At 40.0% G+C, this 20,769-nt stretch overlaps 1 protein-coding gene and 1 pseudogene across 1 annotated transcript; both read right to left on the reverse strand.

Moving 5' to 3' along the window:
* Positions 1-784: 784 nt before the first annotated feature.
* On the reverse strand, positions 785-3,487 carry LOC127238509 (DNA-directed RNA polymerase II subunit GRINL1A-like; annotated as a pseudogene).
* A 4,957-nt stretch (positions 3,488-8,444) lies between these two features.
* LOC127238413 (leukocyte immunoglobulin-like receptor subfamily A member 5) lies at positions 8,445-14,985 on the reverse strand. The gene is made up of 5 exons (XM_051207021.1): positions 14,801-14,985; positions 14,618-14,653; positions 14,159-14,437; positions 13,716-14,018; positions 8,445-9,076 (listed from the first exon to the last, which is right to left on the reverse strand). Exons 1-5 carry the CDS (start codon positions 14,844-14,846, stop codon positions 8,877-8,879), a joined length of 864 nt encoding a protein of 287 aa, XP_051062978.1. The 5' UTR covers positions 14,847-14,985; the 3' UTR covers positions 8,445-8,876.
* Positions 14,986-20,769: the final 5,784 nt, after the last annotated feature.

Below are 20,769 nucleotides of genomic sequence, written 5' to 3' on the forward strand. Positions count from 1 at the left end.
GGTTTAAAAAGGAAAAAAGCAATACACCGACAATTCAACTGCAGCACTTAGAAAAACACCAGTTTCCTTAGCAGACATGAGCACCCTGTACATGGACCTATCATCCAGGACAGCAATGAGCTAGGGAAGCCAAGAGCAGCTAGCTCCCCAAACCAGCTCAGAGCACCCTCCCCACCCAGAGCCTCCTCAAGGTGCTCTTATCTTCATCTCAGGAAGACAGCAGTCACCCCAAAAGACAGGAGGAGCAAATAAACACTTGTAAAAGTCAAGTGTCTTACTCAGTACCTCAGGAACTCCATGCAAGTATGGAGTGCCATTCTCTAGACTGCTCCTTGCATTTATCAAAAAAAAAAAAAAAAAAAAAAAAAAAAAAAAGGAACCAGGTCTCCCTAATTAATTTTCAGGTGCCTGGGATAACAAAGTATTTTTTGTCAGAAGGGATGTAAGCGGCACTATTTGATAAGAGTAAGAATAAGGAAAAAGTAGCTATCATAAAGTAAAAGTGTGCTCTACTCACACTAAAATATCAGGTCAATGCACCTCATACTGCAAAACTGTAATATAATACGCTCAGACACAATGTCCAAGTATTAAACTGTTCAAGCACATGAAGATCATCTTCTGAAAGACAAACCGGGCTCCTGTTTTGTGGGTACCTTCGTGTAACTTTAAAAACTGCTGTCCCTCAACAGGGACACTGCTCTTGATACTTGGTAGGAAGTTTGCTATGAGGCAATGACGGCTCAACAGTCATCTTGGGAGATAAATCTCCCAGCGCTCATCTTCAGAATCCAAACGAGGAGTGGGCATCATCTTTGTCCCTCACTCCTCGGTATCTCCCTGAAGTCTCCCCTTCTGGATTGCAGCTCTGCATTTTAACATTCAGTCTCTCAGCTAGTTCTGTGCTGCAAGCTTTGCTTGCATCTCCTGGTAATTGTGTTTCTGCTCCTTCTGCAGCGCCAGCGACCCTTGTAGGGAGAGCAGCTGTGCAGGCAGGTGATGGAGCTGAAGGAGGCGTGCTGCTGTGATGTCATCAAGATACTGCCTAGCTCTGCATCGCCACTCTTCGGAGGAAGCAGGAGACTCACCCCTCGGACAAGGACTCAGTGAGTCACTCTGTTGTGTGGATAACACGCTGGTCTTAAACTCATGAGGAGGGGCACTGGGTCTGTGGCTGGCATTTCTAGCACTCTTGGGGGTCTCGCTCTCAGAGCTACTGTTTTCCTCTGAGGGTTCACACTGGTCTGCAATTGTGATCTTTTGCAGCTTAGTGGTAAACAGACTGTCAAGGCTGCTGGAAATGTCTTCCACTTGAGTTAAAGCAGGGAGACAGGGGAGATGTTTGTTAACGTCGGATGAGGGTGCCCTGGCTCTACTGCTACTGCGGGGAACTGGGCCTGGTGATCCCTGTGCAGTCAGCCTCCAAATGGTTTGATGCTTACAGAGGAACAGTCAAGAACTAATGATGAAGTGTCAAGGGTCAGGTCAGAATCCTGGGCCTTGTCAATGTCGGTATCAGCTCTTGTGTGTGTGTGTGTGTGTGTGTGTGTGTGTGTGTGTGTGTTTTCCTTAGCTTAAACACAGTCTACACTAACAGGATCAAATGGTTCACTTATCTCTTTAACTTCTTCACGTTCTGCAACAGCAGCTTTCACAGCTTTCAGTCTGGGGACACAGGAAGATGGGAGGGAGAGGGAACTGGGATTGATATGAATAATAATAATAATAATAATAATAATAATAATAATAATAATAATAATAAAAAGATCTCCTGTCTACTTAGCCTCACTGGATCCATGGATTGTAGGATTATTAACCTTTACTTTACAGCTAATATCTGTACATACCATGTTGTAATTGAGTACATACCATGTTTGTTCTTCTGGGTCTGGGTTATTTCGATCAGGATGATCTTTTCTAGTCTCATCCATTTACCAGCAAATATCTGGGTGTAATGGGTGTAATATTCAGTTTTGTAAAGGTACCATGTTTTCTTTAACCATTCTTCAGTTGAGGGATATACAAATTCTTTCCCTTTCTGGCTATCATGAGTAATGCCGCTATGAACATAATGTAGCAAGTGTCCTAGCTGTAGGACGGAGCAGCCTTTGAGTATATGGACAGCAGCAGCCTAGCTGGGTCTTGAGTTAGATCTAATTTTCTGATAAACTTCCATATTGATTTCCAGAGTGTCTGTGCAAGATGCACTCCCACCAGAAATGGAAGCACATTCCCCTTGCTCTACATCCTTGACAACAAGAGATGTCACTTCTGTTGTTGATATTAGCCATTCTGCCAGGTTTAAGACAGAATTTCAAAGTTGTTTTGGTTTGCATTTGAACAGTGGCTGGGGATGCTGCTCATTTCTTTAGTTTTCTTCTTGTCCACTTGAGATTTTTTCACTTGAGAATTCTCTATTTTAACCAAGTATTTAATTGAACTATTTATTTTGAGATATCTAGTCTCTTGAGTTATTTATATATTTCAGATATTTTCACTCTATCAGATGTGGTGTTGATGAGAATTTTTCACCTCTGTAGGCTGCCACTTTGTCCTATTGGCCGAGTCTATTGCCTTACAGACCTTTTCCGTTTCATGAAGTCCTATTTATTTTTATTTTAGTTCTATTGGTCTTCTCTTCAGGAAGTTGACTCCTATTCCAATGCATTCAATTGTGTTTCCCACTTTCTCTTCAATTAGATTCAATATTTCTGGTTGCATGTTGAGGTCTTTGGTCCATTTGGAATTGAGTTTAGTGCAGGGTAATAGATATGGATCTGTTGTTATTATTCTACATGCCAACTTCCAGTTAGATCAACACCATTTGTTGAAGATGCCTTCTTTTTCCATTACAAAATATTGGCTTCTTTATAAAAATTTGGGTGTCCATAAGGGAGTCAGTTTATGTCTGGGCCTTCAGTTTTGTTCTGTTGGCCAACTAGTCTATTTTTATGCCAACAACATGTAGCTTTTATTACTATTCTTCTACAGTACAAATTGAAATAAGGGATTGTGATGCCTCTGGAAGTTTGTTTATTGCAAAGGATTGTTTTAGCTCTCCTGTGCATTTTGTTTTTCCGTGTGCAATTGAGTGTTGTTTGTCAAGATCTGTAAAGTATTGCATTGGGATTTTGATGGGTATTTCTTTGGATTGATTTTGGTAAGATGCTATTTTATTATGTTGGTTCAATATGTCCATGATTATGGAAAATCTGTCTTCTTCAATTTTCTTCTTCAAAGATGGGATTTTTTTTTTTACAGAGTACTTTTACTTGCTCTGTTAGAGTTACCCCAAGATATGTTATTGTGGCTGTTATGAGGGTGTTGTTTCCCTAATTTCTTTCTCAGCCCCTTTTGTCGTCATTTGTATATAAATGGGCAACTGAATTTTTGAGTTAGTTTTGTATGCAGACAGCTTGCTGAATGTGTTAATGATCTGTAGGATTTACCTGCTAGAGTTTTTGAGGTCACCTATGTTTACTATCATATCCCCTGCAAATAATGAAAGTTTGCTTCCTTTCCAATTTGTCTTTCCTTGATCTCTCTTAACAGTCTTATTTCTCTAGCTAAAACATCAAGTACTGTAATAGACATGGAGAGAGAGAGAGGACAGCCTTATCTTGTCCCTGATTTTAGTGTAATTACTTTTTAATTTCTCTCCATTTAATTTGATGTTCACTATTGACTTGCTATAGATTGTCTTTCTTATGTTTATGAATGTTACTTGTCAGCAATATCTCCAAGATTTCACTGTAGGTGGAGTTTTCCTGTCCTGCAGCCTGCAGCTGCTTTCAAATAGTCACTCAGAGACATATTATTAAACACAAAAGCGCAGAAAATATCTTAGGCTATTACTGACTAGCTATTACATTTTAGGTTAACCCATATTCCTTATTTATTTTCTGCCACATGGTAGTACCTTATTAACATAGCACATTTATCTTTCTCATCCCTTCATTTTTTTAAGCAATTGGCCAGTCAGTTTGCTTATTAATCAATCAAGCATCATATATTCACATGGTGTATGGAGGATTATTCCATGGCATTTCACAGTTGGGGGGGATATTGTTATTTTTTCAAAATCTAATGAGATGATAATGTGTTTTTATTTCAGTTTGTTATATGTTGGGTTTCACCTTTCATTTTTTATTTTTAATTTTCCCTGCATCATCTGGATGAAGCCTACTTCTTCCTGGCTTTGATGTGTTATTGGATTCTGTTTGCAAATATTTTTTTAACATTTTGCCTGTATGCAAATGAGAGCTATTGTTGTGTGGTTCTCTTTCTCTGTTGAATCTTTGTGTGTACCAAGTATCAAGATGACTATTGCCTTCTATCTTGTACAGTGATTTAAGAAGTATTGGCAGTAGCTCTATAATTCATTATAATTCTGTGCTCAACCATCTGGTTTTGGGTATTTTTTTTGTTGTGACATTTTAAGGAATGCTTCTGTTTCTCTGGGGGTTATAAATCTATTAAGCTATTTATGTGACTTCTATTTAATTTTGGTAATGGTATCCAATGAGAAAATAGTTCACTTCTTTTAGATTTTCCAGTTTTGAGTACAGGCTTTTGATGTATAACCTAATGAGTCATTGAATTTCCTCAGCATCTGTTGTTATACTCCTCATTTTCTTTTCTTATTTTTAAAATTTGGATGTTCTCTCTGTGTCTATTAATTACTTTGAGTAAGGGTTATTATTATTTTCTCAAACAACAAATGTATGTGTTTTGAATCTTTGTATAGTTCTCTCCCCGTGTTTATTCTACTGATTCCAGCTGCCATTTTATTTCCTTGTTTCTTTTTGTCCCAGAGATTTTGTGTATTGTGTTATTTGCTAGTACAAGGTCTCTCCAATTTTCTTATGAAGGTACTTAGTCCTATAAACTTTCCTCTTAGCACAACTTTCATTGAGCCTCGTAAGTTTTGGTGTATTGTGCATTCATTTTACTTAAATTCTAGGAAGTCTTTAATTTGCTTCTTTAGTTTTTCCTTGATCTAGTAGTCCTTCAGAATAAAGGTGCTCAGTTTCCATGAGTTTGTAATCTTTCTATTGCTGTCTTATTGTAATCCACAGCTTCAAATCTGTAGTGGTCTGATAGAATGCTATGGTAATTTCTGATGATAGTTTCTGTCCAGTCAGTCCTAAATTAACACAGTGAATCTGTATTAATTACAATTGGTTGATCAATGGCTCAGCTTCTTACAGCTAGCTCTGTCTTAATTATTAACCAATTTCTATTAAACCATGTATTACCACAAGGGTGTGACTTACCCATAATGATCTGCCAACATGTTATTTCTTCTACAACTACATGGTGTCTCTCTGGAGGCTCCAATCTGTGTTCCTCTTCCCAGAATTCTCTTAGTATGATAGCACAACCTATACTTCCTGCCTGGCTCCATTCTTCCTGTTTACTGGCCAACACAGCTCTATTGATCTACCACTAAGAGAAACATATATTCACAGCATACAAAAGGACCTCCCCCATAATATTTCAATTTTCTTGTATATGTTGAGATTTTGTGACGGAGTGTGTATGTTTGAGTTTTTCTTATTTCGATTATGCTGGCTTGGGATTATTTACTGCTTGTGTTTTTCTAGAGTGTAGTTAACTTCGTCTGTTTGGAGATTTTCTTCTAGTACATTCTGTAGGACTGAATTTGTGGCTATATATGGTTTAATTTGACATTATCATGCATATCATATTTTCTCTATGATCATTGAAATTTTTGCTGGGTATAATAGTCTTGACTGTCATCTATGTTCTCTTAGATCTGTCAGCACATCTGTCCAGGACCTTCTGACTTTTGGAGCCTCAAAAAAGTGTTTGAGCATAGTTATAATAGGTATGCCTTTATATGTTATTTGAATTTTTTTCTTGCAGCTTTTAAAGTTTTCTTTGTTCGGTGTCTTTAGTGTTTTGAATATTAAGTGGCAAGAAGTCTTCTTCTACTGGTCCAATATATTTGATTGTCAATAAGTTTCTTTTACATTTAAAAACATATACATCTTTAGGTTGGGAAATTTTTCTTTTATAGCTTTGTCAAAAATACTTTCTGGGCCTTTGAACTGGGAATCTTCTCTTTCTCTATTCCTTTATTTCTTAGGTTTGATCTTTATTTTATAGAGTTCCAGATTTACTCTGATGATATGTATTATAATTTTTTTTAGATTGAACATTTTCATTGAGGTTTGTTTACATTTCTTTCATTGTATCTTCAATGCATGAGAATCTGTCTTCCATATCTTGGATTTTGTTGGTGATGATTACATCTATAGTTTCTGTTTGCATACTTAGATTTTGCATTTCCAGAATTTCTTCAGGATGTCTTCTCTTTATTTCTCCTATTTCCATTTTCATTTCCTATAACTGGCAGAAATTTAAGGAGATATTGATTATTGATAGCTTCTGAGGAGTCAATTTTCTTTAAGATTGTAGGTTATTCACATTCCAGTGAAAGACCACACATCAAGGAATATATAAGAATCACACATTATACTTGAAAGGTCAATGATGAGGAGTAGATTTGAACTCGACTAGATAAGGGAGTATGGGAGGAGTCAAGAAAGGCATAGATATGGTTGAAACTCATTATAGGAAATGCTCAAAGAACTACTAAATAGATAAGTAACATAACTAGGTAATGCAGAGACATGCTGAGAACAATTGATGTAACTGAAATCATTATGTTAAAGAAAGTATGCCAGCATGAAAAATCAAATGGCACACATATCCACAGTATAAATTTAAAATTACATATATGTGTGTGTGTGTGCGTGTGTGTGTGTGTGCGTGTGTGTAATTTTAATGTTTATAGGTCACAAAACTAAGGAAGGGAAGAAGATAACACAATACATTTAATGGGACAATATAAAGTGAGCCACTGAAGGAATAAGGGGGAAAATCCATGTCAAATAACTAGGACAGTAAGCACACCAACAAATGAGAACTAAGTATAATGACAAATATGCTTGAAGATGCCACAATGGAAGCCATTGCTTTGGATGATAATATAAATAAATTTAAAAGAATCATTAGAAGTGGAAAAGAACTGAGATCTGGGGTGAGGCTGGGAAGAAAACTGGAAGCTGGGAAGCCTGAGCACTGGGACAGATGGGCTTAAGTGTAGTTTCTCAAAAGAGCAGAATATTGGCTGTTATGAGAAGTGAAACTCAATCAGGATCCCGGAGCCCCATATCTCAGTGCCTATGGCACAAAGAATATAGTCTAGGATCTCATCTTGAAATTGGTGGGAAATGTTTAAGAAAAATTATATATGAGCTGGCCACTGTTGTGAGAAGACTAGCAATAAATAGGGAGCAAACATTAAGCATCACATTTGAAGATCCATTGTGTCCCTGTCACAATGGCTACTATCAAAACAAAAACAAAAACAAAAAACAGTACAAAACACTGGCAAAGATTTGAGGGAAACAAACACTAATTATCTATAATTATTATTGTCACAATACACCACCTACATTCTTGAAAATGTCATAATAAAATCCATCATTTTTTATTTCACATGTATGTTCTCTTCTGAGCTGATCTGTGGGAAGAAAGACTATGAAGATCAGGCATACTGACCCTTATGGAAATTGTCCATGTGCAATGATATTGGGTGGCATTGTTGAACTCTGCTTTGATGGTGGAGGTTAAACCTTCTGTGGCTTGAGTGTGCTTGGAATAATGTCTTGAAAGTAGGAAGTCAATGAATCCATCTTCTCTGCATAGTTATATAAATTTGATGTTTTTACCAAGCTCCATGTACTACTGAAATCTATGTGATGATTCTGGATAGATAAGAGTTTTGATGACATAAATCCAGATGTGGAATTATTTTTTTTTCCTAACGGGGAAGTCTAAGGTCTATATCCTCATGCATTTCAGCCAAGTGAGGGTCTGAATTCCCATCTTTGAGCTCAGCAATCCAGGGCAGTACCTCTATATCTGTTGCCAGCTTTATATATTACTTCTGAACATCATACATTTGATATAATGGCATTAAGAACTTTTAGCGAAAAGACATCTTTGTGGATAAAAGATGTTACTGCTAAGCCTGGCGACCTAGAATTGATTCAGGGATCACATACAGTGGAATGAGAGATTTGACTACTGTGACTTCCACAGGCATATCATGTCATTTGCACACACACACCATCTACCCTCCAGTCCCAGATCTACCCATCATATATAGGTACTTTTGAAATGATGATAAAGGGAATGTAGACAGTAATTAGGAAATACTTCACATCACGAGTTTGCTTTTTAAAGTAATGATGTCAAAGCTGTTTCAAAAGTGCTCAACTAGTGAATTTCTCTTAACATTGGTTTTTCAGTGGCAATCTTTGCTGTATTAAGATAAATCACACAATTGACATATTGTGAAAACTGCAGGTTCCTTGACTTCCGAGAAGAGGTTTAGAGCATCATGTGAATTAAGTTACTTATTTAAGTTCTGGATTCTTGTTTCAGCTGATATTTATTGTAATTGAGCCAAGTAGCTTGTTCTCAGTAGAACAGAAATGGAAATTCATAATGTAGGTTGGAACATAGTAATTTAAAATAATAGGAAAGGTTACATGAAAATAAATCAGAGCAGAATATGTACAAAGATGAGGGCCCAACCCTGGTTGATGGTACATGATGTCCTCCCACATCATTAGGCGGGGAGAAATAAAGAGTTACTCAGCAAATGTCCACAGCAAGGTGTAATGGAATAACTTCAATTGCATTGGAAAGAGTTCTCCACTCCAGCAGACAGATATTTCCCTTGCACTCAATTTATATGTATTCCTAGCATGCTTTCTACAGTAGTTCTCCAAGATGAGTACTACCTTTTTCTATGAAACCACTCAGAGTCCTCATATTTATTGTCCAGGCAATGAATGACACTGCATAGGCTGCATTGGTGTATCTCCCATTCCCTTTCCATTTCCTTGTTGAACTTGTCTACATCCGTGACAGGACTCAAACACCAGTATTCCAAGGGCCACAAGTACCAAGCCGGCCATGCCCATCCTGATGGTATTCTCCACTGTGTAATCATTCTGGGTCTCTGGGGCTGAGGCTGTGGATAAAGAGTGCAGGGAAGAACAAAATCACAAGAGCCGCTCTATTACTGAGAATGCTTCTTACTCACCTGCTTCTTGTTTGGACATGATTTGTGATGCAATGGTGTTCTCGGCAGATCCTAAGAACAGGTGCACAATTAATGAAATTTACATGAGAGCATAGTGTCTACACTGAGGTCCACATTCATGTTTCCTGACAAATTTCACTTCCTATATTTGCCTATTAGACTAATCACATAACTTGGTAGTGTACAGTATAAGCCCTTTTCTTGTTATACCTTGATTCCTTTTGATCATCCTACTGGATTCTTAAACTCATCAACATGTTTGAGTTCATACTTGGGCTAAGATACTTGAGGATTAAATCCACATCAGCATTGAGAACTAAAGATTGGTGAAAAAAATCACCTCCCACTTCCAATTATAATATAAGGAAGCCATACTATGTTTCCTGAGTCTGAAGCATGGTAACCTGGAAGCTAATTCATGAATGAGGAATTGTGTGTGAGGCCCATATCGAGTCTTTGTATTCACTACCTCTTACCCTCAAAGGCATGCAATGTGAGACTGACTCTCATCACTGCTAGGCATTTTACCTGCTGGCCATTCAGCAGGAAGGGACATTGCAGAACTTTAACCCAAGAAGTCCAGCCTTCAGCCTTGACTGCCTACTCTGGAGGTAAACTGCATGAACTCTAAGGAAGGAGCCTGAATGCCTTGTCGTGGCCCTGCTGCATACCCCTACACAGTGTTACCATTACAGTGTCAGAAAGACCCAGGCAATTATAGAAGTGGCTTCTAGAAACATTCTATGCATGAGAAAAACCACACATAAGATCAGAACTAAAAGGAACTTAACATCTAGGCCAGGGCTCTCTAATTAATACCCTGTAGAAATTGCAAATCACAAAGGAGAGGGGCTTTTACATGTTACCCTCTCGGGAGAGACTCCATATATCTCATATTTAGATGGAATCCATGATCCAATCCGGCAACAGAGTTCTAGCTTACACCTCTGTCCTCAGACTCCATGGGGTGAAGGGAGAGCCTGGCTTGTTGTGCATGTTACCATCCCTGGGATGGTGGTTCTGAGTCCTGTATGAAAGGGGGCTGAGCAAGCCAGGAAGATAAGCCAGTAAGCAGCACACATCCAGATCTTCTGTATCAACTCTTGCCTCTAAGTTCATCTTTGAGTTCCCATCTTTCTTTTTTAGGATTAACAGTGTTGTTAAAGTGTAAGTCAAATTACTGCTTTCCTCTACAACATGCTTTTTGGCAGTAATTTCAACAACAGAAAGTCTAAGGCAAATAACCTTACTATCTTGTTCTGGCAGTGTCTTTGTTACTCATATTCTGAATCACAGAGTTCCCATCAGCCATCATGATGTGAACCATCATCCTTGGGGGCAGCAGAGATAATGATAAAACATTATCATGTCAAAACACAGATGAGTGAATGAGACTTCATCATCTGAGAAATATATCTCCACAGGGTCACTATTCTCTGTCCAGACATGTCAGCTACTCTTTGAATGTTCATAATGTCTAAAATGCCTACTGTTTCTGAATGATATAGGGAACTCAGGAAACAAAGCTTGGGATTGTCCACTGTGTGTATATTGAGCCTTGAGGGACCTGAAGAAATTCTGATCTTCCCCAATTGTAATTAAACAATCATATCCTTAGGATGAGACACAGTGAAGGTCACACCAGAGGTCACAACAGGACTTGGAAAGGCTGACAGAGTAGGTTTACAGGATGCAGGCTGTTAAATGATACTTTGCCTCCAGCATTTTGGCTATGGTTTGAAATATTTGGGAGATGTGTTTCCTGCAGTAAAATATAGAGTACACAATATATTTGTGCTCAAGAAATGACATGGAAGACTTGCTTTTGCTATTCTGGGTTTTTTATTTCTCCATATAAAGTTGGGAATTATTCTTTCAGAGTCTGTGAAGAATTTTGCTGGGATTTTGATGAGGAGTGCATTGAATTTGTAGTTTGCTTTTGGTAAGATTGTCAGTATTGCTGTTGATCCTACCTATCCAAAAGCATGGGAGATCTTATCATTTTCTGATATCTTCTTTAATTTCTTTCTTTAAAGGCTTAAAAGTTCTTGTCATACAGGCCTTTCACTGATTTTGTTAGAGTTACCCCAAGATACTTTATGTTGTTTGTGGATATTGTGAGCAAAAACACCCATGTACAATAAAGGAACTTCTGGAAGCATCAACATCCCTGACTTCAAGCTTTACTAGAGAGCTACAATACTGAAAACAGCTTGGTATTAAAACAAAAACAGACAGGTACACAAATGGAATAGAATTGAAAGCCCTGATATTAATCCACACACCTATGAACATCTGATTTTTTGACAAAGAAACTAAACTTACACAATGGAAAAAAAGAAAACATTTTCAACAAATGGCACCAACATAACTGGATGCTGACATGAATAAGGTTGCCAATATATCCATATCTATCTTCATGCACAAAGATCTCAAAATAATTCAGCCACACTGACCCTCTAAGAGAAAGTAGGAAGTGCCCTTGAATGAATCGGCAGAGGAAAGCACTTCCTGAACATGACATCAGTTGCAGTCACTGAGACTGACAATCAATAAATGTGTTCTCCTGAAACTGAGAAGCTTCTGGAAGGTAAAGGACACAGTGGACAAGACAATATGGCAGCCCACAGAATGAGAGATCTTCACCAACACCATGTCTGACAGAGGGCTAATCTCCAAATTAAACAAAGAACTTGAGAAGCCAGTCACCAAAACATTAAATAATCCAATTTAAAAGTGGAGTACTGAACTAAGTAGAGACTTTGCAACATAGGAATCTTGAGTAGCAGAAAGGCACTTAAGAAATTGCTCAACATCCTAAGCCATCAGAGAAATGTAAATCAAAACAGTTCCTTATTATTTCACGTGGGCCATTTTTCTGCCAGCTCTCAGGATTCATCCACAGGAAAAGGCAAGCACTGTGACCCATATTCTCCTATCACCTGTCACTACCAGCTATAGGGGATCACTTTGCCCAGGCCACCCAGCAGAGTTATAACAGTAACAGTGATATTGGCTTGCATTATACACTCCCATGGATGGGATGATAAACTTGGTTTTACAATTAGGCACTGGTGCAGTTAGTCTTAGGGTGCTGAGCTTCTTCTTTCTATAGGAAAAATATTTGAGTTCCCATAGTTCCCTCACATGAGATTGTCACAGGCTTCCCTGACATGATCAGAGAGCATGGTGGGTTTCCAGAGGGTACCTGAAAAGAGCTAAGTGACAAGGATGTGGGTCTTTAAACAGTTGAAACTCAGTCTTGAATAACAGAAGGACACACAGAGCTAGCTGAAGGTCCATCTCTCTTCAGACCCTCCAAGTTCCATTCAGACAACACCCCTCATTGGTTTCTTACCTCCCACAATTTGCATCTGTATCAGTGGGATAATGGTTCTGTGCTTCCCTGTGCTCATCACAAATCAGGGTCTCCTGGAGAAAGCTGTTTCAGGCTCAGTGTCATTCAGTAGAGAGGCTGAAGCTTCCTCACCTGAGACTAGAAGCTCGAGGATGTTACTCCCTTCTAACAGCACTCGAGGATTGTTTGAGTAATAGCCATAGTATCTGAAACTCTTGTCTCTCACTGAATGTGATGAAACCACTTGGAACCTAGCTGGAGACATCCCAGTATATACATACTATGAGCCCATAGAGCTGGAGAACTGCTTTATCTCTGATTTGAGATGCATGAGAGGGTCATAGATCCTCCTAAAACTACAACAGGGTTTTGCAGTACAAACAGGGTGGGTTTGTTTTAGACACCTAAGAGAGCTACATATGGACTATTAAATGGATTCACACAGTCTGAATTGCCCCCCCCCACAGAGCTGACTGACTAATGACTGGGGATATGTTCAGAGCAGACTTTTATTAACAGTCACATCCCTATGACTCTTGAGCATCGACTCCACCAGCTCAAGGTTATCCCTGCATTTTGACCAACCAGCAGAATTGTAAGAGTAACAGTGATATGACCCTGCCTGCAGTGTCTTCACAGAAGGGATAGTGAATTTTGCTTCATTGTGATTCTACCTGTCCCAGGCTTCTAGGTTTCCCTCTTTGTCTAGCACACACATTTGGGTTTCTCGGGTCTCTTCACACCATATGGCAACAGGACTCTCTGATGTGATCATAGAGCTTGGCTCAGCCCATATCATGGGGATTATGGGGTTATGAAAGTTCCTGGCAAATAAGTAGAAAGGAAGGAAGTGAATCAGTTAGGAGAATTACACAGAGAATCAGTTAGGAGAATTATGAAAGTTCCTGGCAAATAAGTAGAAAGGAAGGAGGTGAATCAGTTAGGAGAATTACACAGAGAAGGTCACCATTGCAGGGACACACGAGCTGATTTGCAATAGCAGGACACATAATGGCCACAATTTTCCTTTGATCTTGGATTCCAATTTTAACATCACCCCTGGTTTTTCCACCTCAAGTCAAGCTGCATCACACATTCTATGACATTAAGTTCAATAGCCCTGACTATTTCCCACAGCACATCAGGTCCTTTGCTGGGATCCTGTGCCAGCTACAACTATGCTAAAATGAAGGTCAAGCACTTCCTTACCTGAGACCAGGAGCTCTAGGTGGTTACTGGGCACTGACCACAGCTGGGAGCTGCTCCAATAAAAGCCATAGCACATGAACCTCCACGTCTGGTTGGGAGTTATAGGTCCCACTGTGAACTGGGCACCAAACAGATCAGGATATATACCCTGTGAGGTCATAGGTCTGGAGAACTTCTCATCTTCCTTCGTTATAATGAACCAGCTATATGCCTGTTGTGACACACATTCAAGGGACACATTGGCTCTTGGGTATATCACAGGGCTGGAAAGGACTGACAGTTTCAATTTGCCGGAGTAAACTCCTAGGATAGAAGAGGAAGCCTGTTACGTGACCTCATTTGGGAAGGATTGTTCCCATCTCACAGGATTTGAGAAAGGGTGACCTGGATGAGAATATTCTGTCCTCAAGGCAGAATGTAGGATTGGGGAAGGGTCCTCTCACCTGTCACCACCAGCTCCAGGAAGTCACTGTCTACTGATCTGCCATCGGTGACTTTATAGTTGCACCAATATCTGCCTGCATCCTTCCATTGAACAGATGAGATTTGGAACTTGGCCTTGTTCCCAGTTTCTAGAAGGGTTATCAGGTAATCTGGCCTTCCTTCTTTATAGAGCATGTATTCCTTGGCCTCTAAGGGCCCTTCACAGAAGAATATCACCTGGTCCCCAGTGGTTACCACGCTTCTCGGCACTACACTGAGCATAGGTTTAAAGAAGTCCCCTGCAAGGAAATTGACAGCTGTGTCCCCATAAGCTCCCTCATACGCACACTTTCAGACTCAGGACTATTCCGTCATTCACAACATCACCAACACCTGCTGTTCTCCGTCTGCTCTGTTCATGAGTTACACGTGATGCCCATCAACGATGTCCAATCTGGGGCAGCTGGGAAGACACTCACCTGCCAGCACTGGGTTCCTGAGGCCCAGACTCAGTCCTGCAAGAGAGATACCTGTGAGTGTTTGCACTGAAACATGGGCAGGCCCTCTAATTCCAGACTTTCGAGCTGCTGCGTTAATAGGCATGGCTGTGAGGTGGTCTCCCTCTTCAACTAGAATTCCCTCCTCCCATTTTGACATCTCACCAAGAAACAGCAAGGATGTGAGAGAGGCTGTGGTGGTGTCTTCCATTTGCTACAAGTTTACAGACAGTTGTTCTCCTTGACAAATGGATGGACACAAAGTATCTCTTCTGTCCGTCCAGGGTGGCTTCCCCTTTGTGTCTTGAGGGTGTAGTATAGAAGCCCGTGAGAAAGAGGAACTGCTCTTCTTAGGCACCTGAATCTTCTTTCCCCAGTATTGTGATGGGCTGAGCTGCACATTGAGGCTTCTGTGTCTTTGTGTTTCTTAATTTTTCCTTATGTGTTTCTGAGACAGAGCCTCATGCAGGTTTCAGTCTCCTCCCCCTTCCCCTTCAGCTTTCTTATTCTGAGGTCGTAACCCCAAATTTAACAGTGGTCCCTTCTTGCATTTTCACTGTTAGCCTCTACATCTAGCTGAATCCTACTGTCAATCGCTACGGACCAGGACTTAATACAAAATAAACGTGGTATCTTCCTGAGCCGGCACCTTCAGCTGAGGAGGTGTCCATTTCTCTCATTATTTCATCTTGGTTCTCCTTCACTCTGTCAACCAGACCACAACATGGCAAGTTTTCTACCTTCCCCTGCAGGAGAATTTATTTTCAGGGGATATATTGTGAACTTTCCCTGGGAATTCATACGTACTCTTCCCAGTGGCACCAGTAACAGAAACAAACACAAAAGGTTCTACACAAATGTATATGTTGAACCAAAGAACCTAGAAGCATGTGCTCAATTTATTTTGTTTTGGGTTTTTTTTTTTAGTTTGTTTTTTTTTCTGTGTTTGTTTGTTGAGATAGTGTTTTACTGTGTAGCTCTGGATGTCCTGGGACTCACTACATAGACCAGGAAAGATCCACCAACCAGTACTACCTCCCAAAGTTTGAGATACTGTGCTCAACAATTCCAAGCCATATTGTAAAGTTTTCATGGTTATATACCTGGATAATTTCACTGACCTTTGTAAAAAATGGTAGAAGAGTAGCTTTGGGGACCTCTAAACCATGAAAGAATACTGGTTAAACCCTCTTCTGGAGGCCACCTCCACCTACAGGGACTTCAATAGGACAAGAGTCATGCCAAGCCTGTAGAGTAGGGATTCACAATAAGGAAGGCAGAGGTTGATGTTGCTGGCAGGAAACAGACAAGAAGGGACATACTAAGCAACTGATCCTTCAGTTCTTCTGAATGAACACAGAAGAGACTTTCAGGAAAACAAAGGAAATTCAGTATTCTCATGGCTCTTGATTACATTCTATTCAGTTAAATAATTACCAACATACATGATTTTCACAGGAATAAACCTCTGAAAATTCTTATTTCTTTTGTGTTCCCATTTCACTGTTCAGAATCCTGGTTTTGTGAAAGCTGATTTTCATTTAATGCCAGTTCATCCACAAATGTTCATTCCAACTCAAATGTTGTTAGCACTCAGACTATGAGCCTCAGCATCATGATGATTGCCCAATATTAGCATCATCATTTTCACAATACTCATGGGTTCAGGAGTGCTTGAGATTTGGACATTCAAGCATTGCTTAACTGACAAGACTATTTTACAATGTGGTTTGGATACAAGAGGGTTTTGTCATGTAAATTTTGTGGTTAAAGAGTCCCTCTGTGCTCTCATGTTTTACAGGTGGTTAATAAATTATTGTAAACTGTAAAGGTTATCAAAACAGAACTGAAAACTAAACTTCCCAAAATGCAAAAGGTTCTTTGTTCAAGAAAGGAGGCTAAAACTATTCAGCCCTTGGACCTACCCTTGTGAAGGATCATTGCAGTCAGACTTCCTCCTTCATGGTGGGTGAGGTAGGGTCAGGGCTCCAAGACAGTGTTGGTAGCTATGTGTGCTCTTGCTCTATCTGCAGATGGGTACTATGATAATTCATCTTACTGTCTGGTTCCCACAGTGACACTAAAGTAGATTGCTTCATACTTTTATTTGCAGGCTTATTGTCTCACACACAATTACAGTTTTGTTGCAGGATATTTGTATGCTGTGTGAAGGTGTTTTGCTGTGATCAGTGTAAGATCAAGCGGAATGACCAATACCTGTGCAGAAAGTATAGGTGCTCAGAGTGAGAACTCTGGAATGAAGAGAGGTAGAGTCACCAGCCAGAACCCAAACAGAGAGGAAACTGCAGATGTAAGATAAAAGAGAGGTATTTCCATGATAGCTAGGTGGAAGAGATAGGTAGAATTTCCAGGGAGAGAGAAGAAGAGAATAAGGAAGCTAGACATGCAGATAATGCCAGAGAGATGCCAGGAGACTCAGAACAAGTCAGAGGTACAGAATGAAAAAACAGTAGGTAACTGAGCCACATTACATGATGTAGATCAATAAAAAAAATGGGTTAATTTAAGCTATACATACCAATTAGAAACAAGTTAAGGTTTCACAATTAATACAAATTCTCTGTCTCATTATTTGGGAACCGGCTAGCAGGACAGAGAAAGACTCCTTACACTAAGAATCCAAAATGTGGGGGCAATTATTTCCACATAGGACCCGAGAAAGCTTTAAAATTGTTCCAAACTGTGAGCCATACATGGCTACCTATTCCTTCCATCCCTCAGGTGGCCATTGCCTGCTGGCTTGAGCCAGCCAGCACCATGCATGCAGCTGCATTATGGGTTTAAAGTTTGTGTGTTTTCAAAACAAAAACAAAAGCTGCTGAGAAGGACAAGTACCCCAGGTGATGCAGCCTTTCAGACTGCCTGCCTGTGTTGCCCTTTTCTTCAAAACTCTGCACCCAGAACAACTGCGAAGCTGTTAGCTGAGAGGATTAAGCTTCACGGGCTACTCCAGCCAGACTCCCTGTCAGCTCTACGTTTTTATCCCATCACAGTAAGACTAGACAACAGCTGGTTCTCCCAGGACTTGACTTATCTTACATATGTCAGGGTCTCCTAAAAATGTCATCATGCCCTGACAAGAAGAACATAATGCCCATATTCCCAAGAGGTGGGTGGGTTTTGGTCATTTGTTGGGTTATGGATATTTGTCATCGTTCAGGGGGTTGGTTGCAAATTGTTAGTGGTCATGTTAAGGAAAGAAACAAAATTAGGGAGCTTGCACTCAAGGATCTCTTTCTGAAAGGAAAAAAGAGGGGTATATAGGAATTAGAGGATAAAAGGGTAGACTACTGAGTCTACATTTAAAATAAAAATAAACTATTAGTTGCAAATTTTTACATTAGCATGTATTTCATTTTATTTATTTATTTTCTTATTTTACATAACGATGCCAGTTCCCTCTTCCATGCCACTTACCACCCAACCATCCCCCCCCCCCCCACTGCCCCGACTCCACAGGGAGGATGGTGCCTTCCAGGAGGGGTCAACAAAATCTGTCAAATCATTTGGAGTAGGGCCTAGGCCCTCCCTCCTGTCTCTAGGCTAAGGGAGTATCCCTCCCTGGGGAATGTGCTCCCAAAGTCCTTTTGTGCACCAGGGATACATCCTAGTTCCACTGTTCCAGGCCAACATATAAAACAAGTATTCTAATTAGGAGAATAGGGGTTTTAGGTTATGATACTTTTGATTGTTTTGAAAGAGATTCAAAGTGAGATATAGCATCCATTCATTCCTAGAGGATCTTTCTGGGTTTTGTGCATAATTAAAAGGAGCAGAATGTTTATTCTATTCTATACGCTTTTGCTGGAAAATTTGGTTGAATGTATGAATGCTTGTTTTAAACCATCTCCGTGTAGAACAGTGAGCTGTACTTTGCAAATGTTAGTAATCATCTAGAAGTTCATATTGCAATAAAAAAAATGTAGGTCAAAATGATAGTGTACACGTTACAGTGTGATCTGGGAACAATAAACACATGTTTTGGTGCTTAAAAAAAAAAAAGAAATCTGTGTTTACTGTTATCAACTGCTGAAGATTTGTCTTTCCCCGGTGTTCATTTTTTATATCTTTGTCAATTATCAGGTAACTGTTTTTGGATAGACATATCAGAATCTACTATTCTATTCCATTCTATTCTACTCTTTATCTATATGCTACCTGTGATAGTACTGTGATGTTTTAGTTACTATGGCTCAGTAATATAACTTGAAATCAAGTGTGATGAGACCTCCTACCCCATTCATTTTATTTAGGATTGCGTTGGTTATCCTACATCTTCCTTTGTGCTTCTATATAATTGAGAGACTTCTTTTCTATTTCTTTGAATAAAGGTCCTGGTATGTTGGTTGGGCTTGGATTGAATCTGCAGATTACTTTTGGCAGGACGGTGTATTTTCACAAAATTAATTCCTCCATCCATGCGCAATGAAGGTCTTTCCATATGCAAGTATCCTCCAAAACGGTTTTCTTCAAAGTTTCGAAATTTTCATTATTTAGCTCTTTCAACTATTTCATTAGATTTATTCCTGTACATTGTGTTATTTTTTTCAGACTATCATAAATAGGGTTGTTTCTGTAATTTCTTTGATTGTGTGTTACAGATACTTAGAATGGGCATTGGTTGTTGTAAATTTTGTATACTACCACTGAAATGAGACTGTTGATCATTTCTAATAGTTTTCTGTTAGAGATTTTGGGATCCTTTTTAAATCAGTTTTTATTTTCAAAACAACCTTTTCTCATTTTACATACCAATCCCAGTTCCCGCTCCCTCCAGTCCTCCTGCTGACCCCTTCCTCTTCCCATCCCACTCACCATACCCTCTTCAGAGAGGGCAAGGCTTCCCATGGGGAGTCAATGACCTCTGGCACATTACTTTGAGGCAGGATCGAGGCCCTCCCCCCATATCTAGGCTGAGCAGGGTATGCGTCCAAAGAGAATGGACTCCCCAAAGCCAGTTCAAACACTAGGGGTCCCACAGACTGCACAAGCCACACTACTGTCACACACACTCAGAGGGCCTAGTTTGGTCCCATGAGTGTTTCCCTACCTGTCAGTCAAAGGTCAGTCAGCTCCAACTAGCTCAGGTCCGAAGTCTTTGTGGGTATCCCTAAACTGGCCTTGACCCCTTTTCTCACATTGCCTCTCCTCCCTCTCTTCAAATGCGTTCTATGAGCTTGGCCCAGTGCTTAACTCTGGATCCCTGCATCTGCTCCCATCAGTTACTGGATGAAATTTATAAGATACGACAAGCAGTCATCAATCTGATTACAAGGGAAGGCCTCTCCACTGATGCTTAGGGTTCTAGCAGAGAATTTGCGTAGTATCAGGTTTTACACTAGCCACACAATGACTCCCTCAATCAATATATCATTGCTCTACCTCTCTGTCCTTCCCCCATGTACTCCATCCAGTTCCCTCCCCTTCTTCCCCCCCTCTCCCTTCCTGCCCTCCCTTCTCCCACACACTCCCTTTTCTCAGGGGATCTTCTCGATTTTCTCTTAGGGTTCTCCTTGTTACCTAGCTTCTCTTGGATCATAGACTACAGGCTGGTTATTCTTGGCTTTATAGCTAATATCTGCTCATGAGTGGGTACATACATGTTTATTTTTCTGGATCTGGGTTTCCTAACTCATGATGGCTTTATCTAGTTTCATCCATTTGTCTGCAAATTTCAAGATGTCATTGTTTTTTATTACTGAGTAGTACTCCATTGTGTAAATGTACCACATATTCTTTATCCTTCATTGAGGGGCATTTATGTTGCTACCTGGCTCTGGCTATTACAAATATCCTTGTGGTAGAAGTATGTATCCTTTGAGAATATGCCCCAGAATAGTATTGCTAGGTCTTTTTTTCCCACTTTCTTATTTTATTTGTTTATTTTTACATATCGATCCCAGTTCCCTCTCCCTCCTTTCCTCCTTCCCTCCCTCCCTTTCTCTCTCCCTCTCTCTTTCCCTCTCTTTCCCCCTCACATGCACCCTGACCACCCTCCCCTTCCACCCACCCCCACTCCACATGTAGGGCAATGCCATCCAGGTGGGGTCATCTAAATCTGTCAAGCCATTTGAGGTAGGGACTAGGGCTTCTCTCCTGTCTCTAGGTTAAGG

Source organism: Phodopus roborovskii, unplaced genomic scaffold (assembly GCF_943737965.1).
Source record: "Phodopus roborovskii unplaced genomic scaffold, PHOROB, whole genome shotgun sequence".
NCBI lineage: Eukaryota > Metazoa > Chordata > Mammalia > Rodentia > Cricetidae > Phodopus > Phodopus roborovskii.